At 41.9% G+C, this 25,956-nt stretch overlaps 1 protein-coding gene across 9 annotated transcripts in view; it reads right to left on the bottom strand.

The window, feature by feature from the left end:
- Positions 1–25,956, bottom strand: part of FAT3 (FAT atypical cadherin 3) — a 410,737-nt gene that overhangs the window by 38,016 nt on the left and 346,765 nt on the right. For all 9 annotated transcript variants that reach the window (XM_061343747.1, XM_061343753.1, XM_061343751.1 and 6 more), the window contains 6 exons: positions 14,446–14,835; positions 11,739–11,953; positions 10,670–10,807; positions 7,317–7,460; positions 6,590–6,787; positions 2,799–3,597 (listed from right to left, as the gene is read on the bottom strand). In XM_061343747.1, coding sequence (XP_061199731.1) covers positions 2,799–3,597; positions 6,590–6,787; positions 7,317–7,460; positions 10,670–10,807; positions 11,739–11,953; positions 14,446–14,835 — 1,884 coding nt within the window. The remainder of the gene's footprint in view (positions 1–2,798; positions 3,598–6,589; positions 6,788–7,316; positions 7,461–10,669; positions 10,808–11,738; positions 11,954–14,445; positions 14,836–25,956) is intronic.

Below are 25,956 nucleotides of genomic sequence, written 5' to 3'. Positions count from 1 at the left end.
AAAAAAAAGGAACAGATTTTTGCTTATAGAAATTGAAAATGTCATGGGAACTATTTGTTATGAATACATTTCTTCCAGTCCTCCTACCTTTATTTCCCATAGGCACTGAGAGATGTTGTGGCAATTGCATAGCCGCTATAGCCACACTGAAACAAACCCCAGTTTGTTACAGTATTTTTCATACACACACAGGCAGATGAGCCAGAAATCGGAGAAACTCCATTATTGTAAAACTCTTCAGTTCAATTTTACTGATTTTAAAGGCTCAGATTGATGCACCTGAACTTTAGAACTTACCCATCCAGACCTGAGCTGCTGAACCTCCCAAGTTCACCCACTGCCTGCTTTTACAGGCTGCCTGCGTTTTCACGTTAGATAACTCTGTTTGCTCACAAAGGTAATCTAGGTAAGTTATGCACAGCTGGCATGCATAAATTGTGCATATCTGTGACATCTGCCAGTGGGAAAACCACTCCAAGTATGATACATATTTCAAGAATGAGTGAATTAGTTCAAACTCAAGCTTTCTGGGTCATAATTGAATCAGATCTCTGGAAAACATGCAATATTTAATGGTTTTCTCATGCAAGATATGAATATTTACTGGACATGAAACTACTCAAGTAACAAAGGAAGTAGAATACTTTTATTATATTGATAATATACTGCTAATGCTGTCTTATGAAACAACCCCAAATAGATTTATGATAGTATTTTGTGCACTTTTTTCTGAGGTACTGCATTTATCTGCATGTGCAAGAACTACTGATCAAAGATTCGCATTTTTCTAACTTTTAGTGGGCCTAGTCTTTAGCCTTCATGAAAGCAAAACTATACGCACATAATCTAATTAACATACCCTCAGAAGTCTGCTTTACGTCCTATGTGATAAAACACAGCGTGTGACTGTGTGTTTACCTAAATACCAAAACGTTTCTTGTGGCTTCTTTAATTAAAAACAGTAGAAGAGGCTGAAGCATTAACTAATGCAGAGAAAGGCAAAACCTGGGTTTTTTTACTTCCCACCAAGATCTCTTAGCTCCATGTAAGTAACAGGCATCAAGGCTTTCACCTCTTCAGTAGCTACACCAATCAGCACCTCTGGACCTGTTTTCATTAAAGGCTGGATGATGGATTGGAGATGCACAACCCCACCCTGCGTCCTGTGGATCACCCATGGGAAATCAGCATATAGTGGCTCAAATGGGAGCTGTGGGAACCCTTCCAGCTTTCCAGCTGGACCAGGACAAGCTGCCTGTTGCAACTGCTCCCATACAGCAGTCTTGAAGGCCATGATAAATAGTCCAGAGGCCAGGGATCACAGGCAGTCTGCAGAAGCTCACTGCCTTTCCGGCAGCCTGCCATGTGCTTTGAGGACTGGCTGGTACATGACAGGCAAATTTGGGAATCACTGTCCCAGCAGAACTGTTGTGCTTCCAGTGCAAACTTGCTGTGCAGGGAGGGAAAAGGGAGGGAGCTGCTGGATCAGAACTGTACTGCATTGCAAAGTCCTTTTTTTGAGTTAAGGGATTATGTGGCAGATCCACTATTAGTATCCGAAGGGAATAATACATCGTTATTGACTTTAATAAGTAGCAAAATGAAATTATAAACAGTGAAAATTTTGGCTGCCAAAAACCCCATTTCTGACAGTGAGGGCTATCACTATCCCCATAGAGATGAAGATTTGTGAGTTCTTGGTACAACAATGAGACAAAGCTGTAGCTTGGGGAATATGAAAGTATTTTGCAGACAATGCTCCTGCACTGGCCCCTGAACTGAGCTGAAAGATAGTGCTGTCTCTTCAAGCTTCTGAAAATCCTTTATTTCAGAACCTTTCAGGTGTCACTTATTGTTATATCTGTTTGAAACTTACAATGCTGTTACTCAAAACTGGACCAGTCTGTCCTTGAATATACATGAAAATACCTCGGATACAGAAACCTGATGCTTTTATAGCACTGAACTTCTATGGCAGTATTGGTAGGACACCAAGTCCTGCTGACTGCTGCAGAAACAAAGGTTGGTTACTGAGAGACATGGCTGTGGCATTCTTGTGCTGCTCTGTGTGTGTGTATGTGTGCATGTGAGCTTAAGATGAGGGAGACTTAGATGTATTGATTTTACAGCAGCTTTCTTCTCTGCTCTTAAATGAAGTGGAATGTGGAGCAAATAGCCTGGCAAACAAAAGAAACAGAACTATTATTGTAACTGCCTGAGGTTTTAAACTCCAAGTGTGGAATCATCAGGAAGATTGGCTTTTGAGTCTATTTGTCATACATGCCCATGTGAAATCTCTGCCAAAATGTGGAGCAGCCTGAAACTCACCCTGTCACCTACTATAGCATTAATGGTCAGGCCTTTCCCCCTGCATGGGTCAGGTCAGGTGTCCTTTCCCTTGGATACTGCTGGTGCATTGCTGCAGACCAGGATGTTCTGCTATGGTCACACTCCAAGGTTTATTCCAGTGGTGGCACCAACTGGGTGGGAAACCACATATTTTCCTCTCCCCTCCCTTTCTCTCCCTTCCCTTCCCTGAAGTTGGTTGATGTCTTTGATTACAGAGCCTCTAGCAAGGAGGTCTTTGTTGTAAAAGGCCAAAGTTCATCAACTTCCATTTACATCAGTAAATGCGAACAATTCTTCCTGAGCCTGAGAAATCAATTCCCCCAGTACATCAGCCAGTCATGCTTTAACGGTCTGAATTGAAATGCCCCTTCTAATCTGCATCAGAGGAATAAAACGGATCCTATCGCATAATGTGCGAAGATGGGAGGGGAAGAGGGAGCGGTACTCACCATTGCACATGCAGCGCACATTCCTGTAAAAGCGGGGGCACACAAAACTAATTCGTGCCGTGCTATAGGCCATCAGGGAATGTGAATCAATAGACAGGCTTTGCTCACAGTGTTGCTCCTGACAATCCAGTCCAGAGCAATTCTTCTCCAAGATAGCAGAAATACGAATCACATTTTCCAAGTGTCTCCTTGCATTGGTAAGCTTCTGAATCAAATAGGCAGGCTTATAGAAACCACCGTTGTGCATCTGAACTGCAAACAGCATGTCAAGCTGATTGCTGCCTGCCACTGGCTGAATACTGATGATGTGTAGGCTGTCTTGTTTCTGGGAGAGCACTGCATTTCGCAAGGTACGCCTGAACCCGTGCATGTGAAGGCCCACAAAGTCTTCTGGGGAAACGTTATCAAAACGGATGGTGACTGCGTTCTGCAGCATTTCTTGCAGCAATTGTTCAACGTGGACCACAACATCAATGGGGACCTGGAACCGGCCATCACTGACAGAGACGTTCAGGACATACTTGCCGTTATCGAGCCCTCCAAGGGCAATGATCTTCCCATCATGGCTGTTGACCTTGAACAAACTTTTCTGCTCTGATTTTAGCGTATATGTGAGGACATCGTACACATCCTGATCTGTGGCATGAATTTTCCCAATGACTCCCCCAGGAAAATCATCTTCCATGGTGACAATGAAAATCTCCAGTGGAATGGCAGTTGGTTTGTGAATGCTCTCTTCAATGACCCTCACCTGAACATAGGTGTGAGAAACCTGCTGAGGCTTCCCAGAATCCTTTGCCTAATGTAATTTAGGGGAGAAAACACAGAACAAACAAAAAACAATAAACCACACATCTCACACAGCCAGCAACCAGAACTTCTTGCTATACGTATCTTCACAGCATCAGTAATTCTGAAGACAGCTCAAAAGAACTTCCCAAATGCATTTGAAAAATACGTATGTAAAGGAAAATCTCAGTCATTTCTAGCAGCTGAACTTACAAATTCTTTAGGGAAGCACAGATATCTCATCTAAGTGGATTGCAGAGAGAAATGTGTCAGCAGAATGTCTCATTACTTAAACTGAAATGTTCCCAGGATCCCACAGCTATCACCTGTCGTGTTCACAACAGAGAATATACCAACAGTGTGGTATATTCTGCACCAAATGGAGTCTGGGCTTGATTCTACCCTGGAAAAGAGACTTAAGCCCAGTGAAATACTAGCGTCAGTTTCTGCATTGCTTTGGTGTGCTCCAAGGCGCTTCAGACCCTGCCTAACTTGTGTGAATGTGAGCAAGTTCAGAGCGCTGTACTACTTTACCTGAAGCAGTCAAGGAACATACATGAAGTAAATGAAATTTATCACCCTCCAAAAACTAAATAGGGTGCTTGTGCTGTTACTAATGATAAAATATGAGAGCAGCACTGCACTTGGACAGATGACTGTACAACCCAGAGCATGTATGATAGCATCATATGAACTTTTTTATTGAGACTAAAAGAGCAAGTATGACAGAAAAATGCAAGGCCATCTTGACAGAAAGGTGTGCAAACTTGAATCAGTACCCTTTCCTGCACTAAGGAAAATGCTTCATTGTAGTCACTATTAAGATATACTGCTCCACACATTCTTTTGCTCAAGAGAAGAAAAGAAGACCACCACTACCACTGGGCTGAGATGCAGCACACATTCAAAGATCTTTGTATTTGGACATGGGGAGGAAAACTTACAAGCTGAATGACAAAACAAAAGCAGGATGGCATCAGTAATAAGCACATTACTAGGAAAGGATTAGTAACTCTAAGACATGCTAAAATTCATTCGTCTTAACTGCTACAAGGGCTGGCTGAAGTCCTTTAAAAAGGATTTTATGTATATGCGGACACATATACAAGCACAGAGATTACTTCCCATTCCACTTTCAATTTTAACATTACTTTTTAATAAACCTAAGACAGAGGAGGATGAGAAGGCGAGATGGAAAAGGAGAAAGCAGCACTCTGGCACATATGAATGGAAAGAAACATTTCTATGGTCTATACACAGTAGCAAACTATAAATTATATTTTCACTGCAGAAATCCCTAAAGAAGATAATATTGGGAATTAGGCCTCCTGAGAAAGTTGGGACTGTTCAGCCTGGAGAAGAGAAGACTGTGTGGAGACCTCATAGTAGCCTTCCAGTATCTGAAGGGGGCCTATAGGGACGTTGGGGAGGGACTCTTCATTAGGGACTGTAGTGATAGGACAAGGGACAATGGGTTAAAACTTAAACAGGGGAAGTTTAGATTGGATATAAGGAGGAAATTCTTTTCTGTTAGGGTGGTGAGGCACTGGAATGGGTTGCCCATGGAGGTTGTGAATGCTCCATCCCTGGCGGTGTTCAAGGCCAGGCTGGACAGAGCCTTGGGTGATATGGTTTAGAGCGAGGTGTCCCTGCCCATGGCAGGGGGGTTGGAACTTGATGACCTTAAGGTCCTTTCCAACCCTAATTATTCTATGATTCTATGATTGATTCTATGATCCTATCGTTCTATGATTCTAATCTAACAGCATGGTTTTCTGAACATGTTGGTGCATCTCAAATGTTGTGATCTAATATTTCATTTATATGACATACTTGCATCTATATAGCTAAACGATGATGCTTAAATTTAATTCCCATGCCAAATTTTGGCTGTACTGGAACTTTGGTTAGTAAGTTGCCCTGAAAGAAGGGTATTTCAGGATAAAGGCAGGGTAAGAATGAAAGGTGAGGGTTGTTTTTATCTTTCTACAAGGCTCAAAAAATAGGTTTCAGGAATATTAAATGGCAAACTTGTAAAACTCACTTCAATTTCAACTGTTAATTAGTGTCAGAGCCTATAGGTTTTGAATTGTAACTGTCTGAGGATGTTGCTGGGATTAAATGCTCTTAATGCAAAGGAGCAGACAGGCTGTGTTTACAGAAATGAAATCCAGCAAAGTAAGTGGAGGAAGCCTGCATTTCAGACTTAGCTTATAGTACCATATCCCATTTCAACAAAGAGGTGTTGTTCATTCATGGAATCATGGAATCAAATGGGTTGGAAAAGACCTTGAAGATCATCAAGTCCAACCATTCGCAGCACTGCCAAGGCCACCACTGACCCATGGCACTGAGACCCTAGACTTGCCTATTTAATGAACCCTAGTACATTTTCTCTGGCAGGCCTGAGAAATGTGGACAAATTACTTTTGGATTTACAGTTGTCTGTAATCAAAATTACCCTTGTTACCAATGACTCTAAAGGTAAGTTTGAGCTGGACTTCTATTGCATATGTAATTTTCACATTCTTTAAAAGCTAAGTTGACCTTGGGAATGTGATTTCATGAGTTCTTGGTAGGCATCCAAAATTTTATGATTAAATTCATGACTTAAAAGCAGAAGTGATTGTCTTTCCTAGAACAATATTTTGCTGTCACTTGTTCTGTGGTGTATTTATCAGTATGTAATGCATTTTTGCTTATTTTCCTCACTTAGCTACAGAAAAAAAAAATGAAAATCTTAAATCATAATGGCTGCTGCTCAGGAAATTCATTTCATGTGGAGGAAATTGGAAAGGTGGCTGGCTGCCTATTTATATTTATATGAAATTAGGTTTAAGAACATCAAAGGAAATATACCATATTGTGCTCTTGTAAACTGGAATGCATGTTATTTACTGATAGAATACAGTCAATTAAAACCAACTCATACAGGCAATGTACAGATGAACTACCACTATGAGGGTTTTTCCTCCCGTGCAGATGCAATAACCAAGCTGTACCTGTACGCAGAGCACGTATTCAGTTGCCACCATGTGCTTGAAGATGACTGCAGATCTTAAGACGCCGTGAGGGTCCAGTGTAAACTCCTCCTCTTCATTGCCAGTGAGGATGGTGAAGGTAAAAGGGGGGCCATTGTGAAAAGAGTCTTTGTCTGTCACTACCAGCTGCAAAATGCTTGTGCCCACTGGTTTGTTTTCCTTTACACATACACACAGTGTATAAAGAAAAGGATTAAGATGACACATATACCACAGTCATAAAATAACATGTTTCACTAGCAAGAATATTCAACTAAATGTTCTCTGCTCAGTAGGGCAGCTCTCAAGAAGCATTTATTTGACCCCTCTTGTGCCGCATGGATGGGCAGCAGAGACACCTCCAGGGACAGGTGAGCTCTGCCTGATACTGTGTCTGATCACGACTGGCTAACCGTTTAGTCTCACACCCTGAAGCAAGGTGTAAAAAGTGCAAACTCATCCCAGTTCAGACTTTTTGAGGCCAGAGTACCTGGCACAACAAGAATGAATGGTAAAATGCATGACTGTTAAGACGCCTCAGCAGACAGAAACTCACCAAAGACTTAAGAAAGATGTGTTTATATTTTCCTTTAGATAAGATCACTCAATACATCTTTAGCAGATAAATCATCAAAAGCTACTTAACTGAAACCAAATGCTTTTGTATTTTGAAATTCAGGGAAGTTTCTTATGTGCAGGATAAACTTACTTGAATTACAGCGGTGTAGTTAGCTGGAGTAAATACAGGGCCATTATCATTCACATCGGAAATGTCCACGTTGACCGTCACAGATGAAGACAAAGGAGGGGTGCCGCTGTCTCTTGCCTGGACAACTAATGAATAACCAGATATCTGCAAAAAGGTGAAAACACTAAATCATTGTGAAAGCAGTCCTAAATTTTCACTTATGTTCTTTACATCCAGCGCACCACCTATGACATCCTAGGTAAAGCTGTTTGGCCTCATTACCTTCCCTGCCCTTAGTATAACATTATCCTGTTCATTGCTATGGTATCCCAACTTCTGTTTTATAAGGCTATCAATAAACAGAACAACTTTATGGTATTAAAATGACTGTATCAGATGATGCATTCTTGAAACAAAGAGGCAGACAAAAAATAAATGATGGATAATATCCAAACTTAGCCATTACTACTGTAGCTAACATTTTCATCTCTCCTAGGTTTCAGCTGGGATATGTGACCTGATTCTATTTATCTTGTGGTTGGTTTCCAGGTTATTATACAAATTGCCTATTAGAGACAACCTCAGTTTGACATACAGTGTTTCTAACACTGCTATGGAGAACCAAGAAAAGTTCACAGGCAGTTGAATTAAACACACACTGGAAAACGTTTGGGACTACTAAGGGCAACAGTGTCTGTAAAAACAGGCTGTTATAAACCATTCAGCAGAAGATAAGGACTTGTTTGCAACAGACATAAACTACTCAGCATGGTGTGGGCAGTTCAGTGCATCACTCTTGGGCCCTCCACACACATATGTGCCTGTGCGTGAGGTGTGAGCGTATGTGACAATTTGCTAAAGCTCGGTCTATGCACAGCTTATGGATGACAATTTGATTTTATGAACTGCATCCTTATGTTGGACTCCTTAGGTCTTACAACTGCTTCTTACTGTATATTGTTCCCATTCCCCAGGGATTGCTGCTGACATGTCTGCCTGTGAATAATTCTATGGGGGAGCAAGCAAAGGGCAAAACATGTGCCAGATAAAACACCCAGCTCCAGCCTCGCCGTGCAGGGCTGGTAAGTGGAAAAAATACAACCCTACAGAGGGGGACAGCGTAATGCTAAAGTCTTAGGAAATCCAAAGCCATTAGACAAATAAAGGCCATTTGGGTAGGAGGCCAAGTGTACGAAACAAGAGGGCTCCACCGGGATGTGAGAGAGACCTAAAGAAAAAGGAAAATTCTTTTTTTTTTTGGCAATTGTAAGGAGAAGAAATGCTGTGATTTGGTGGAGGCACAGTGACAGAGCAGGGAGGAAGAATCCTGAACTATGGAAAGTTGAAAAACTGAGGCAGACAATACTCTTCCCCCTTTCCCCTGACTTTGGAACAGTAATTTCTACTGCTAGCTAAGACTGACAGTTTAGTGGGATCTTTCCCCAATTTTGTGTGTATTTGCTTTCATTTCAGTGTATCTCAGAAAAGTAGATGGCAAAAAGTCATGGTTTCTATATGATTGCAGCTCTGGAAATGAGTTTCCTTAAACCGCTGAAACCTGGGAGTCAGCACTGCCTTTGGGGATCTACAGCAGATGGAGCATCATGTATCATTTTCCCTGAAGGGGTCAGAAACACCTGTGCCTAGGAAATGTGCCAAGGAAGCACAGAAAGAGGCGATATTTTATTTTAAACGAGGGAAACTTTGGAAAAGGCAGATTTAACAGAGTTGGCACTAAAAGTGCACACGCTGGTGAGGGTAAAAATGTATGTCTGAATACAATTGCACATGAGTGCACTTCAGAAACTAAATAAAATCATATTAAGGAATGAAGTCTGTGCCATTTAAGAGGAATATATCACAGCAATGTAACATGCACAGCCATTGTTACTTCCCTGTCCTTGTCAGTCTGTGGTAAAGTCATTCTCTGACCAAACACTGAGAATTTAATCCTGCCTTTGTGATAATACAGATATTTGCCACCATATTAAGCAGTAGCCCTGCTTCCAGTAGTGAGCTTTTCCAGCTGAGCCCATATTCTGAAGACAGCAATCAGCTTCACCACTTTAATGGATGTACTGGTCGGTGGCAGGAGGCATAGATGTTGCAGGACTTTCAAAGCCATGTAACACTCTCCTGCCCTGCTAGTAGCATGGGCAATTGTGTTTGGTTTTTTGTCCCCAGAAGCTGCTAATTGCTAGCTATGGCAAAACAGTGATAAATCACCCTGAATGAATAATCCAGAGAGCAAACAAAGGAGCAGAATCTATTTAATGAAGCACTCCTTCACTTTTGGTACAGCCTGGCCACTTCATAACATCACCTCCCCAGTGACATGTTTTGCAGAGCACTAATTAATGGCTGAGGTCCCAGCTCGGTGCTTGGTGTATGTTCCAATGTGTATTGTCCAACAGTCTGGAGTATGTTGTAACCACTGCGTTGCACACACTGGTGCATGTGTATGCTTGCACGCACAGGAGAGAAGAGGCAGCTCATTAACACAGCAATAGCGGCCTGTGGCAACACAGGAGAAATCCAGGGTTGCTTTTTTACCCCAGTCTGGCCTCTGCTGCTGTGTTGGTGCAGGATGGGAATGTCTGCAGAGCAGTTGGCTTGGAGATAGGGTCAGGATAGGGTTGGGGTGGGTAAGAAGTGGAATAACCCAATCCTGGGCTGCATTGAAAGAAACGTGATTAGCAGGCTGAAGGAGGTGATCCTGCCCCTCTACACTGCTCTCATGAGACCCCACCCGCAGTACTGTGTACAATTCAGGTGTCCTCAACATAAGAAGGACATGGAGCTGTTGAAGCAAGCCCAGGAGACTGTGAGGATGATCAGGGGCTGAAGCACTTCCCGTATGAAAACAGACCGAGAAAGCTGGGGCTGTTCAGCATGGAGAAGAGAAGCTGCATGGAGAAGAGGGCCTACGAGGATGCTGGAGAGGGACTCTTTATCAGGGACTGTAGCAACAGGAGAAAGGGTGATGGGTTCAAACTTCAACAGGGGAAGTTTAGGTTAGATATAAAGAAGACGTTCTTTACTGTAAGGGCGGTGAGGCATAGGCACAGGTTGCCCAGAGAAGTTGTGGCTGCCCCATCCCTGGCAGTGTTCAAAGCCAGGTTGGATGGGGCCTTGAACAACCTGGTGTAGTGTGAGGTGTCTCTGCCCATGGCAGGGAGGTTGGAACTGGATGATCTTAGGTCCTTTCCAAGCCAAACCATTCCATGATTCTAACATTAGAAAGACCTGTTGGAGCATCTTGGCCTGATCACTGCAGAGTATACAAGAACCTTCTTCAAAACAAGCTAGCAGCAGAGTTGAGATCAATACACATCTGTAAGTCATTGCAAGTTAAGTAGTCCTGCAGGTCTTACCCTTTCTCTGTCCAATTTCTTTTTAACCTTCACAAGTCCCAAAACAGGATCAACCGAAAATTCATTGTCTTGATCCCCATTCACGATGGAAAAATGAATCTGGCCATTGGGTGGGCTGTCCAGATCTTCTGCTATCAACTTTATTGAGAAAAGAGTGAAAATCAGGAAAAGTAATATTAAGCAAATCTATATGATACATTAATTACTTAACACCCCATAAAATAAGACTCTGTATTCCATCAGAGTAGTACAACTGAACTGCTACCTCTACAGCATCAAGACAAGCACCAACCCAATCAGTTTTTGACATAAAGCTCCCCTTGGGCCTTTTCAAAATTCAAGCCGTAAAAAATACACAATATTGTAATCTTAATATTCTGTTTAACACTTTCTTTTTGGATCCAAAAGTTCCAAGATGAGAGTATTGTGAGGTTTGGGTACAGCACTCCGCATGCCAGACTATGTAAATACTATGCATTTCACTGAAAAGTTGAATTTTCCCTTTCCAGTAAAATCCACTTGTTTCTAGATGACTCATGAAATGCAATTCCTTAAATATACTATTGCTCTTTGACAGCATATTGGGGTTAAAAAGAGACAGTTGGTACTACTACTACTTTATTTTGGGAGAAAACTGGCAGCAGCCTGGAAAGCAGTAGCATATGCAGAGTATTGGCTAGAGAACAGTTAGGGTAATTGAAGATGCAGTAGTTACCATTATTAACTAGTGTAGCAGTATTTTATTACAGGTCAAGACTTTTATCCCAAGTAACAAGTGATAGGGCAAGATGTAACGGCCTCAAGTTGTGCCAGGGGGGATTTAGATTAGATATTAGGAAAAATTTCCTCACTGAAAGGGTGATCAAGTATTGGAACAGGCTGCCCAGGGAAGTGGTGGAGTGTTCAAAACCCATGTAGACAAGCCCTTAGTAACACGGTTTGACTTGGCAGTCCTGGGGTAAAGGTTGGACTTGTTGATCTTAAAGGTCTTTTCCAACCTCTTTGATGCTATGATTCTGTGTGGCAGAGGCCTTTGTTCCACCTAAGGGCTGGCCACAGCCTCACTCACCATTATCACTGACTCGCCAATGGCAGCATCCTCACTGATGACCGCGCTGTAGACTGCCTGGCTGAATTTCGGTGCATTGTCATTGACATCTGTCACATTCACATTTACAGTCGTAACGGCGCTCAGGGCTGGAGTACCTCCATCTTTTGCTTCCACTACTAAGTAGAAATCCTTACACGTTTCATAATCCAAAGCATCCAAAATGGAAATCACTCCTTTGAAGCAAGGGAGGGAACGTCAACAGCCAGAGATAAACAGTGTTATGGACTAAGGAATTTGTAGTAAACAGTACACCACGTTATTTATCACCATGGCACACATACAACACTAATTGTAACACTGCCCAACACAGTAAAAATATTTGGTCAGGTTTCTACCTCTGTTGTTTGATTAAAGAATGATGCCAATTGCACTTGCGTTGCCTCTGCAGGAAAGACCTTCAAAAGCAATGAATCCATGAAGCAATGACTGGTTTCTCATAAAAACAGCTTTCACTATATGAGTATTATCGATGGAGAAGTGGGGGCCAAATCCACCCATTTAACTGGGCTCATGCACAGAGCTGTGAGAGAACTGGATGCCAACTCTGCAAATCAGCTTTGATGAGTCAACAGAAATTCACTCCCATGTAATTAACTTCTCACAAATTAAATACAAATGAATGGGGTATGAATACCTTTGAGGAACCAGTTGTCTATCATTTGTGTGATTAAACAGGGACTTCACCCTCAACTAGGTTTCAAAATTTTGGGTTCCGTCACTACACAATCACAACTAAGATTCTCTTTAACTTGACCTACTCCATGCACCTAGAGCTCCTGTAGGATAGAAATGATTTTTTGCAAGCCACTTGTTTCCCATGTAACCTTAAAAAGAAGAGGGAAGTGGGCTGTGTACAGATAATCAGTGATGCCTTAAAGGAGCTAGTAGTACTGGGCATGGCAGAAAAGACTTAAATACAAATCCTTAACCCTGGCAAGCTAAATCCTTTCTGATATAGATGCATCAGGCTCAGGATTGTAGGTGGCTTAAAGGTCAGTTAGTCCAACTGCTGCCCAACACAGGTCAGCTAAACGTAATCATTCTTGAATGTACTTGTATCTAATGTTCCCATAAACCTCCAATGATATCGGTTTCCTAACCTTAGGAAATGCACTTCAGTACTTAATAATCATTACAGTTAGGAATTTTTTCTTATCATTTAACTGAAATAATCCAAATGCAATTTAAGCCCACGAATGGGCAGGGAGAACAGTTTATTCCACTCCTCTTCATAGGTACTTTTTACAGGCTTGAATACTAACAGCATGTCTTCTCTTTTCTAGCTTAAATAGCTTCAATTCTTTCAGTCTTTCCTGGTAAGCCACATTTTACACACCTCGGATCATTCTTAATCTTGTCTGGGCTCTCTCCAAATGAATCCTACCTTTCAGCATGACTTGCTGGAAGCAGAAGCCCTGAAGAGAAGCTTCCAAGTGGCTAGCAGAGAGTTCCCACTGTTAAATGGTGTGAAAGGCATTATTTTTCAAGCCCTGATCAGGCATGCTACGTTAGCACCCGGCTGTCTGGAAACTGAGCTCCTGCCTCTAAACTGATAATAATGGAGCTGTCACACATTAATGAATAATAAATAGGTTTTGTTTTTTTCTCTCTATGTGATTAAGCTTCATTATGGTTTTTTATTGATTTATCTACTTGGCTTCACTGTTAAATGTGAAGTTAAGTATTGCTGTCTAGGCATATTTATGTTTAAATTTTGTTAGCACTAATCAACATTATGAAGATAACAGACAACACACAATTATGTTAAGTCCCTTACATGTAAGGCAGTGGCCTCTGCAAAGTGGAGAGAGATTTTTGCACACAGTAATATAAATGACATAATGCATCATTTTGAGATTTTGCAGGTTACTGGCTATTACAGCGGCACTCAAACAAGTGACATTTCCAGCTTTCAAAACAGAGATTTGTACCAGCCGTCCTGAATGTTATGAAAGTAAGGGGACCCACTACAGGAAGCACAGAAGGATCACAGTTTACTGTTGATGGATTAAAACCTCAATAGGGATAAAGAATAGATCCCACTAAGGCATTTCAAAGAAAACTGGAGAAGAATTGGAGCCATTTTCACCAAATAAGGTAGCTTTTCTTAATATTTCTTAATGAGAAGCAGCAGTATGTTTCAAAAATTTGTGATGTATAACCAAATAAACCCAAACCCCAAACCATAGCTGAAGTCAACTGTTAGACAACACAAATCAGAAGCAACATAAGTCATTGTAGTTGCATAAACAGCAATCACATGTTAGGACTCCCAGCTAATCACGTTAGGTCCTGATAGCACTGCCCTGATGCTTGCTAAGCTTGATGGAATCGAGGCTGTACTCAGCTGGTAAGAGGGTAAATATTGCAAGTGTTCATAATGGTGAAGGTTACACAGTTTGGCTAATGGGTTGTCACATCTACATTGACTTCAACAGACATACTAATGGAGAAAAGTATTCTCCACTTGAGCTGGGGCAGCTGAGTGTGACTGCAATTTACATTACCCTCCAACCTAAAATTGGTTTTTAACTGTGCAACTAATTCCACATCGACAACCTCTGAGTCTGTTGTTGGAAATGTTTTGACCCAAGAGCTTTCCCCAAAGCATTCACACTTTTTGATGCCTTCGTTTTGCATTAGAAACAAGGACCACCTTACAAACCTGTTTTTGAGTTAATCCTGAACTTCCCTTTCTCATTTCCCGATCTGATGAGATAGGCAATCTCAGCATTAGTACCAATGTCTTGGCTTGTAGCAAAAACAGAAAGGACTTCAGCACCAGGAGAGGTGTCTTCAGGTACTGTAACAAGATAATCTCTTCTTTCAAACACAGGGGGGTTGTCATTAATGTCTAGCACTGTAATGGTAACGGTGGCAAATGAGGACAAGGTCAGCACAATGCTCTGATCTGAGGCCTTCACACTGATGTTATAGGAAGACTGAAGCTCTCTATCAAGTGGATGCTCCAAAATAATGATTCCTGATGACTGGTCAACTGAGAAGTAGCCACCTGCGGAGTCTGCCAGGGAATAGGTAACTTTTCTGTTCACACCTGAAAGAAAAGCATATGAAAATGATAAAGTGAAGAAAAGAAGAACCTCTTCCTACCCAACAGAAACGCCAAGCAAAATCTGCTATCGCACTGATCAGTTTTGGTGGGGTGCAGCACAGGGAGGCAGGCATGCCTATAGGTACAGTACTGTTGAAAGTCTGGGAGACCAGGACCTGCTCTTCCAAATCCCTGCTCTTCCAAATCCCTTGCTCTTGTCAAATCCCTGCGGATAAGTTAAGTCCCTTCCCTCATCATGATACTTTTTTTTTGGAAAATCACTTTGCAGAACTGTTGTGTAATGGAACCTGAAAGCAGAATCCAGATATGGTCCTTGCCTAGAAAAGCCTACAATTGAATTAGATGAGATAGGCAGAATGCTGAAATTGGAAAAGTCTCAGAGCACATCTTGAAGGAATAGAAATGTACATAAGGGAAAAATAAACCCATAAAAATACATCAGGTGGCACATAATGTACTTTCTACCACTGCTGCCTTGATTCTACCGTTGAGCAGAAAAATATTATCATAAGACAATATCTGTTAGACAAAATCTACATCAAAGATCTCCTGCCAGAATATGGACATTTCAGAAAGAAAAGTCCCCCACTTGCCTGATTTGAGAGCAAAAATTGAGTTGTATGAAAGATGTCCTGTGTTTTTCAAATCCTGTCTGGATTGCCCAATACATAACACCTATCCACACAGCTGCTGAATATGCAGCTCTATGCTACGGTTGTTCTCAGTAATAAGGCTTGAGGGGAAGGTACTGACTTGGTTACTTGCTGACTACAGTGGGACAGCCGTTTCAAATCTAATTAAAAGTGAACACAGATACAAGCTAATTCAGCTCCCTGAATGCTATTTGATTCTGTGATTTGGTCCTAGGTGCTTCACTAAGAGATTGTAACTAAAACACAAAGGTCTGCTAAAATGAAGAGTCTCTGTTTTTAACATCTCTCACTTGAGCATTTGCTGCCCTTTCTGTTGAGAACCAACTTTACAAGCCTGACATTAATCAGAAGAACAAGAGCTACCAACCCCTGCTAGGCAGATTTTGTTAATTTAGAATTTGTGGCAGTATTATTCTGCTTTCCAGCAGCAAAGCATTGTAGAAATGTCTGATCAAAAGCAGCACAAATCACAGTTGTTTTCTGCTTGATGTAGCAGGAGTAGAGCATCCACACAAGGGGGAGCTGGGAGACTCTTTCTTCAATCACATGTACATAAAAGCTAGAACAACTACAAAGTTCCAGACCGTACTTGCAGAGCACTTGGAATTACTATTTGGCCCCTTTAGGGAATAACGTTTTTACGCAGTGCTTGAGACACCAGAGTGCATCTCATACACTCGTGTCTTTAAAATAAGGAAAACTTTAAATGTCAATACTGTAATGAACCAGGTGTTTTGCTTTATTGCAGCGGAACCTCTCTATTCACCATGGCATCTCAAATGCGAAAAACACAGAGGCCCTCCTTCAGTAAAAACAGGCCAAGTAGCTGAAGAAGTGACTCCTGTCCTATAGACAAGGAATTGAGCTCAGCCCACAAACTAGTCAGAGACCCTTTCATGTGTTGAAACACCTGGACTCTGAATACAGCCTGGTGGAGACCACACTCACCTCTTCATTTAGTCTCTCTATAAGCTTTCAAATGCTCTGTCGGATAACAATCAACCAAAATGACAAAAGTGACAAAGGAGGAAAACCTTGGTAAGTGGAAGGTTTTGAGGGACTACATGGATGGAGGTGTGCCTACATTTCCAACAGGGGAACATCTCCTGCTAGAAATCTTCCTGAAACTTCCATTTATGAAGAGCGACAGACCTGACAAGAACAATTAATGAGTCAGTAATTAGAACTGATGCCTAGTGATGCTGGAAAATGGGATTTTGCCTGATTCAGAGCATGCAGTTGTTCACCCAACCTACATGAGTTTTAAATGTAAAGCTATTTAGTATTCTGTACTGGGATCTCTTGATGTTTGCCAGCTTCTACTCAGGATTAAATACTTCTCTGAGACAGGGACTTTAACACACACCTCCTTCACATACATGTCTGTAACTGCAGAAGAGCCTTAGGGCTCTATGGGTTCTAGTCTGACACAAACACCCTATTTGATACTCACTACAGTTTACCTGGGCACAAGACCAAATATTTAGATTTGACAGTCTTTAAAGACATAAACTGCTAGAAGGGAGATGGCCTACTCCTGACTTGTATTTTGAAACACCCCAAAACTTCAACAAGAGTACCTTGCAATGGAGAGTGTGCAAAGACAAAATTTGGTGCATGCTGTACCACATAGGGTGTGTTTACATAGAGGATGCAATAACTCTGGTGACTGCAGTATGATTGATCTATAATCTGACCACTCTCCTTGTATTATACGTCTTAAAGTGATGTCCATTAATTAACAAAATACTAATTTTTTTTGAGTTATTGCTAATGATCATACAGTGGGGACAGTTCAGAAAGAGACTGTGGTGTTTTAGTTTCTATCATCTCTAATATAAGGGACTTTTAGGCAGAATAGGAGTTACTTCTTTAAGTGCTTTTATTTTTCCTTCAAGGGAAACAAGAGAAGAATACAGAAGTTCCATGGATGTGCGCTATCTTGTACTACTCTGGTTTGATGACAAAACCAGTCTTATTTTTCCCATGGGACCTGGAGGAAATGCTCTTACAGGTGAAAATGCCATTTTATGCAAGGACAGAGAAGAGGAGGGCAGAGGACCTGAGCTGAGACACTCGTAGAGACCAGCCCTTGGTGGCTTTCAGCCTGAATGCAACAGCAGAAGAGAAGGAGAAATACAGAAGCAGATCTCAGCTGTGTTCTCTTCAGTGTTCTGTGGGGCTGGAGTTTAACGCTTGCTTCCTGGGAGGAAAATTAAACCACTGAAAAGGTGTGCCAAAACCAGCACTTTGAAGAAAGTGTTGTTATATCAATAGCTGTTTCCACTCAGCTTCCTGACCTGAGGCTGGAAACAAAATGGTCATGGGGCAAAGTTGAAGTAGAAAGTTATTTCTACAGAAATCCGAAAAGCTTTAGTCTAGGGGCTATCATACGATGAGGGAGAAGCGTCCACCAGTGTGTGCCAACGGCATCTCTGGAGGCAGTGGTAGATTCTGCTGTGATTAAAAAGGAGAGGGTTTCTGTTGAAAGGAAACAACTGCTTCAACACCATGGTTCCTGCCCTGGCAAAGAGAGCAATCCTCCCACATTGCTTGCCCACAGCTGTTCGGGGATTAATGTTTGCAAACTGCATTGTATCTATTCACTTATCCACTTAAACTCCTCAGATTTCTAACATGCCAATCACAAACATAAGCTATTTGAACATGGAAAGCTTTGCAGGAATTACTACTACTATAAGAGGATTGCAGTACATTTTTTAAATAAAGGAATAAGCAAGCACATTTTCTATTTGGACTTGTATTAGCATATGATAGAATATTGCCCTTTGCCAAATCTCTGGTGTGAAGAGCTCGTACAACAGACAGCCGTGTAGTACCTCAAATGCCATCCTTCAAACAGGGGTTTTTCTTGTTTTCTTCTGTAATAAAACAAAGCAGCATGCACTGAATGTCACACACTGACATATTCTATGCCATTGCTTCTTTAAATAGCACTAGGGAAATAAAATAACTTCTCTTTATAATTCTGGAGTATGAAATTTCTCCTTGTCTAGCTCACAAAATCATTCAGGTTGGAAAGGAGCTTTAAGATTATCAAGTCCAACTATCAACCTAGCCTGCCAAGTCCACCACTAAACGATGCCCCTAAGTGCCACCTGTACATGTCTTTTAAATACCCTCAGGAATGGTGATTCCACCACTTCCCTGGGCAGCCTGTCCCAATGCTCCACAACCCTTACAGTGAAGAAAGGTTAACTAATATCCAATCTAAACCTCCCATGGCGCAGCCTGAGGCCATTTCCTCTTGTCCTACCACTTGTTACATGGGAGAAGAGGCCAACATCCACATCTCTCCATTCTCCTTTCAGGTAGTTGTAGACAGTGATAAGGTCCCCCCTCCTTTTATTCAGGCTGAACAACCCCAGTTCCCTCAGCCGCTCCTCATCACACTTGTGCTCCAGACCCTTCACCAGCTTCGTTGCCCTTCTCTGGACCCACTCCAGCATTTCGATGTCCTTCTTGAAGGGCCCAAAACTAAACACAGTATTTGAAATGAAGTCGATCGAAAACAGTGGAGTTATAACACATTTTGATCCAAACTGACACCAGTTAAAAGGCTGTGGCCACTAAATGCTGGCTGCATCACACACAAACAGCAATTTACACGTATCAAAGATCATACATAGTGTGTCTCTCCTTTCTTTTTTTATCTGCCTTCCTTAACTAATGATTTACTTAGAGGGTAGATTTAGATTGGATATTAGGAAGAAATTCTTCCCTGTGAGAGTGGTGAGACACTGGCACAGGTTGCCCAGAGAAACTGTGGTTGCTCCATCCCTGGCAGTGTTCAAGGCCAGGTTGGATGAGGCTTGGAGCAACCTGGTGTAGTGGAAGGTGTCCCTGCTTGTGGCATGGGGTTTGAACTGGATGAACATTAAGGTCCCTTCCAACCAAAACCATTCTGTAATTCTATGATTTAATGTGTTTCCCCAAATATAGTTAGCCCACTCATCTGTGTTTATCTCTGGAAAATAATGCTTAACTTTGTCATCTGCTCATTTTCATTTTGAAAACCTACAGAAAGAAAAATAATGGCAAGTATTAAAAATAAACAACCAAGAAATAAACTAGAAAGCTGTCCAGAGAGAGAGCTGTAAAAAAAAAAAAGAAAGCTATTTATCAATTTAGCAGTGATTTGCAAGCCTTGGCATCTGATTACTGTGCTTCCTCTTGCCTCTGTCTTTCATGGTAAGACTCCTGACACTAGCAGGTACCTATGGCACTTCCTGATTACCCAAATGTTAACCACACCAATTACTGGGAGTTAAAAGGCTTCATTAACAGGCTTTATTCACAACTTCATTAACAGAAAACAAGACAGAAGTCGAATACAAAACCTGATTTTATAATACTCCATCATCTTGAAATGAAACAAAAAAATCTTGCCAGAAGTTCCTTGCTGAACTGTAGAAGAATATATAGCCCAATAGGGAAAGATATTTCAAGCGATTTTTACAGCTTAAGCAGAATAGCTGGCCAAGTACAATCTATAACACTGCTACCAAGACAGGCTTTCACTGCTGTGCCCCCTTTTCTGCTGGGACATTACAGCCTTAACCCCAAAGGCTGTTACTCACACCACTGCTCCATGGTAGCATGGGATGAAAGCAGGGGCACAGAGGACAGAGATGACAATAACTAACCCCTTACTGAAGGGAAATGCTAGACAGAAATGGCAGGTGTAAGCTTTTAGTGGTGTAATCACTTCCATGGGTGTCTAAACTCCTGCTTTCCATTTCAGTTGGGTCAAGCATTGTCTTTTTTGGTGGGAAGATGAGATCTGGATAGTTGGCTCACCCTCCCTCGCTCTTCTAGCAGATATGAACATAGCACAGGGTACTGGCTTACGTCACTGGACTTGAATACTTGTTTCCATTAGTGCCCCTGAGTGATTCACTTCCTCGTGCTGATCAGGCAGAAGCTTGATTATTTTTCTGCAGTGAGAAAGGCCACTTTGGGTACACCTGATCTAGGTTTACACACTGCACCTGAAAACATTGGTAATGCATCCTGAATCAATGGAATGAACACATGTATAGATATATAAAAATAAATGCATGTATGCATGTATGCATATAAATATACACACACACATATATATGTATGTTTCAGTGGTTCAGTTTAAATACAGGGCTTATTCAGCCAACATAATCCAAGAGGTACAATTCTCCTTGTCTAGTTCTTTGCCTCCATATTGTTAACAATGTCTTGGAAACCTCAAAAAATAAAGCAATGAATAGAAATGTCAGAGTATAATGACAGCAGGAATCTTGCGAGGTCATCTAACTTATCCCTGCACAAAGAAAGGATGGATGCAATTTATCCCCAAACACAGGCCTGTCCTTTGATTCTGAACTTGTGTAACCTCTTCGGATAGCACACTACAGTGCCTCACTTTTCTTACAAATAGAAATCTTGTTCTAACTTTTTGTTGAGATTGAATAAGAATAATAAAAGCCAAGGAGAGAAAAAGAACATAGGTTGACTTCCTTCCTCAGAGCTACTTGTCTGACATCTGAAGACTGCTATACTTTATCATCTCAGTTCTCTTTTCCTGGCACCCCCTCTCAACCATTTTAGCATTTCCTGGTAGCACACGTTTTCCAGACCTGTGATCTTTCTTTACATCTCCATGTAGCTCACATCTTCTGGATGTGCTGTACCCAAAACTTGACACAGCTTTTCAGCTCAGGTTTTGCCAACACCAAGTAAACAGAAAGAACTACTTCTGTTTTCCAGCATTACTCCTGTTTACTCATCTCATTCAAATATTTGACTTTTCACACTGCTATGGAAGTGTAAACATACATTCAGGCTGTGATTCACCATAATACAGCTGCTTCTCTGCAGTTCTGCTGCCCAGCCAGTCGTTACCCAAACAACATTGATGCTCTTGGTTATTCTTGGCTAAACAAAGGATTTCACATTTATCTTGATGACTTGGATTTATTTTTCCATACCACTTTTCTTACTTTTCCATTCCAACAACTTCGACTTTGACACTATCCAGGGTACTTGCAGCCTCATTTGGCTTTCTGACATGTAGCTATACAGATCTTATGCATACCGAACCATCCAGGAATGAAAATAAGAGGAATGCTGCACACATCACCTTTCTTAACTTATCCCTCCAGTGTAACAGTCATTACAGACTCACCTGACAATAGTTTCATGCAGACCATGTTTCCCTAGCTTGCTTATAAAAATAACATGTGGTATAGTATCAAAAACCTCACTAAACCTAAACCATACCACCCATATTTCTTTCGGTATGCCCCCTGCACGTTGCAGAAAGAAATGAGATTCGGCTGATGACTTCTGCTTGCTGAAGTTGCTGAACACAGAATCTTAGTCATGATACACATATACTCATTATTTCAATTCAAGTTGAGTGGCTAAGTTCCTCTGACTGCCTATATGAAGCTTAAAAAATCTGGCCATTTGACATATCCTACAAGAGGGATCATATAGACTGACTAACAGGATTAGGTCTCCTGAGTGCCTAGGCATGGGAAGCAAAATAAGCAATGTGAAGCAGGGCTTGTTTAGGCAGAAACCTAAGCTTTCTATCACAATCCCCAAACACCTTGTTTGTTTACTTCCTAACACCAGGTAATTCTAAGACCTCACAGAGCCTATTAAATTTTATTTGGCAATTTTTCAGGGGCCCAGTGTGCTGTTCTTCTGCATTCCTAGGAGTGCTTCTGCCTTTATCGAGAAGGCAAAAGCTAGGTTTTCTCCTGAACAACTCACTGGGTGAACCTGTATTGCAGGAGTCTTCAGGACTAACCAGCCCACTGGGGGAAGTGGGGTATTGAACTCTCATTCTCTGTATGGAACAGAAGTCTAATGGTAAAGACACATTTCCAGGGAGAAGAAGTACAAGGGTACATTGCCATAGACTATTACTTTTATTTGAGTGAGTCCTGGGGGACGTACCCACCAGGCTAGGAAGTAACACAGCAATGCTCACTCCTGTCTTCTATAAAAAAAGGAATTAATAATTCAGGTCTTTCATATCCTGCACTAGCAATCTAAGCCCTGGACTATTTTAAAACTCACTCAGGCAAAGAAATGTGTAAAGATATAGGAAACTCCACGTATGTTTTAAAGAGGATGAGCCATCCTATGCAAAGTATCTTGTAAATATTTATTTTAGAAGAACACAGACAATATCCAGAAATAACCTAGCCATTGCTGGCATCATTGCCAAAGTTACCTGCCTATTAGCTGTTAGATTTTAGTAAACCTTCTGTGCTATCATCGTTGTTACTCTTTTTATTCATGTTTCGATCCCTGTTTCTGTCTTTTTCAGATCCTGAATGCCTCAGAAGTTTCTATATCCATTTTAAGGGACCTGCCCAGCATAAATAAACATGCTAAGCAGAGGTTTGCTGTATATTGGTTTTGCCAGTAAATGCCAGAATCAATATCTACTTCACCATTTCTATTATTCTGTTGCTTGCCATTATACATAATTCAGAGAACTGTTCCTTAATCAAGTTGTGACTGTCTTGTTTTCCTCTCCAACACTTCTGCAATCTCACTTGGCCCACCACTGAAGTCTGTACTCATGACTTCCATGCACAGGTTCTTGAAAGCAGTGACCCACTGAACAACCTAATAGAGTGATTTTCTTCTGAACTGTGCTTACCAGCACTTTGATGCCACGTTCTACAAACAGTGATAAACCCTGGAGAATGACACATGTTCCTCAGCCATTATTTATGATAGATGTTTAATTTTTATAGTTTTAATGGTTTCTTCATTTTTCCTACTGACACAAGGAGAGGACAACAAGAAGAAGAAGACATAATATGCTTGCCTCACCACCCTCCTGCAGGTAGGTACAATCCAGACTGGATTGACTGAAACTTGAAGAAGTTACATTACCATCCTTCCCTAGAAAAGACATCTCTTATTTCCTGAGCACCTGCACATGAAAAGGGATTGATTTTAGGATTTTTTTGACAAACCAAGTCTTTATTGAAAGATCAAAATCACCGAGGTCAAACCTCGCAGGACAAATATCAGTTTTATCACAGATGTCTTTGAAATCCAAGATAAAAATTTCCATCAGAAGATGAAGGAAACCCTTCCCCACATTTGCCAGGTTCCCCAGATGCTCACCAGGCCAATGATGTGCCACAGTTTACTCCCTTGTCCTTCTCTGGGGGAGTTAGGGAGCTGATATCTGCTAGTGAGAAGGATAAACAGCTCCTCCATAAGGCCCGAGTCTCTTTCGCTGCATCTCTTTCACTCTGTGCCAAGATGTGAGTAATTAGCTCCCCACACCAACAACCGGACTGATTAGAGGCTTGATTGATTTAAACTCTCCACATTAAACACAAATGCACTAATCAGATGATTACAGAATCCTTCTCATAAATCTTGGTCCAAATAATATTTAACTCTATGCAACTCTTTAATAAACACAACCAAATTTCAACCACAACTGACCTGTAGAACCTGGCTGCATAAACTTGCCTGTAGGAGGGTCTCAAGTCTTACCCTGGCTCCCTGACTTAAGCTTTCAACACCCATTGTTTTCCTTCATACCGTCTACATACCGAAGCTTCAGACACAGAGAGCAAAGAAGAGAAAACCAGGGTCACCATTCAAATACCTCCACCCCAAACTAGTTAAATAAGGTTTTTTTGAACTGGCAAATAAACCTCTCACACTGTTCTCACTGTGCTGAGAGCCTACAGCAGAAGCTGGGAAGATGCAGTTCTGGGCATCCTTGCACAAAAGTGACAAAATGTTTTGACAAAATAGCACACTGCTTCTTTTTCTAGGTTGCATTATCAATGCTATTAAATCTGCTATTAGGTATGGTAGAATATTTCCCCAAACTAAATCTTGTCTGACAGTGATTCTTCTCTGAATTATGTCCAGCTTGGGAAAAACTGACAGTCAGAGAGGGCATCAAGTGTGTGTTTTCTGCCTGTCTGCACCGCTCTGCCAGTCACCAGGTCATGGTGAGAATGTTACACTTTTGTCTGTATCCATAGCATAGGTCTCTGGTTATTCAGAGGGCCCCTGTGGTGCCCACACTGCACAGCACTCAGGGAATATATCCAAAAGCCATCTGGACACAGTCCTAGACAACATGCTGTAGGTGGCCCTGCTTGAGCAGGGCTGTTGGACAAGATGACCTTCCAGGGGTCCTGTCCAGTCTTAACCACTCTGTGACTGCGTGAACACTGCAGCATCACACCTCTGTATCCACAAACACAGGAGACATGTTTCTAGTGAGGGCATCCAAACTGCATCACTTCTGCCTTGTCACCATGCACAGCACCATGGTCCTCACCTTCAGCCCACAGCAAGGGCCCTTCCTGACTCATTTGCTATTTGTACAGTCTGCAGAAATGGGTCAGGGGAACACGTCATTCCTGTCGGGCAGTGGACCGTGAACTGTAACAGATACAAGGCACAGACAAAACTATGTCAAAGAACACCAGCTGGCAGATGGCAAAGGAGGATGTCCTGGCTGGGCAAGGGAGCGGGTGCAGGCCTTTGCTATTTGGGGTGTGCTGCTATTCAAGGAAGAATCAGATCAATCTCTGATAAACTCTTAGATCTGGCTTGCCAGACATATCCTGTGCATCAGCTGGCTCCTTGCAGGCTGCACATCACCACACCTCCTCTACAAGGTACTTCTATGAACCCAGGGCTGGAGAAGTGGTGAGGGAACGAGGGATAGCTAGGGACAGAGGAGGGAGGTCTGTATACAACAGGGAACTCTTTGCAACCAAATAATGGCCACTCCTACCAGTATGTGTCTTCTTACATGCCTGTGTTTTCCTGCACATTGGCTGCATGTAATACAAGGTGCTGGCTCCAAGACAACCTAGTCCATCTATGTTGGTTGGTTGCACAGAAAATGGGGGAAGGACCTGCACATGTAGGTACCAGTCATGACTTTACGATAATGCAGAGGCTGGAAGGCAGCCTCTCAGTGGCAGGCAAGGGAGAGCTGGGTGACAAGGTCATCCCTTCTTTGAGCAAAATTAGAACTCTATATTCATCATAAACCCAGAAAAAATCAATAGGTCAGTGAAGTCACTAAACTGATGGCAAATATGGATAGTGTAGAACTGCCAGTGCCCCAGTGGTGATGAAGAGGACTACAGAAGGACAGGTGACGCACTGTTCATATTTAGTGCAGTGAATGCTCCTGCCTTTCGTAGACTACACCATCAATCATCAGGGAATCAGGCCTGAGTATGGAGGTCATTCACAAGGCAAAGCTGGAAGTAAGTCAGCACTTAACCATCACTTAGAGTGCTGCTGAGCTTGGACTATGTCGTCATTCATTCTTGTATTCTGTGAGTGAGTCCACAACACTGTGCAAGCAGAAAGCAGAAGGAGCCCTGGAAATATGCACCTGCAGCTCAGCTTTGGGCTCCAGGTTTATTTT

This window comes from Neopsephotus bourkii, unplaced genomic scaffold (genome assembly GCF_033783945.1).
Source record: "Neopsephotus bourkii isolate Nb327-2 ecotype Australia unplaced genomic scaffold, CSIRO-AGI_Nbou_v1 NB_1825, whole genome shotgun sequence".
Taxonomy (NCBI): Eukaryota; Metazoa; Chordata; class Aves; order Psittaciformes; family Psittacidae; genus Neopsephotus; species Neopsephotus bourkii.
Note: the sequence above shows the minus strand (reverse complement) of the source record. Positions and strands in the feature narration are given on the sequence as shown.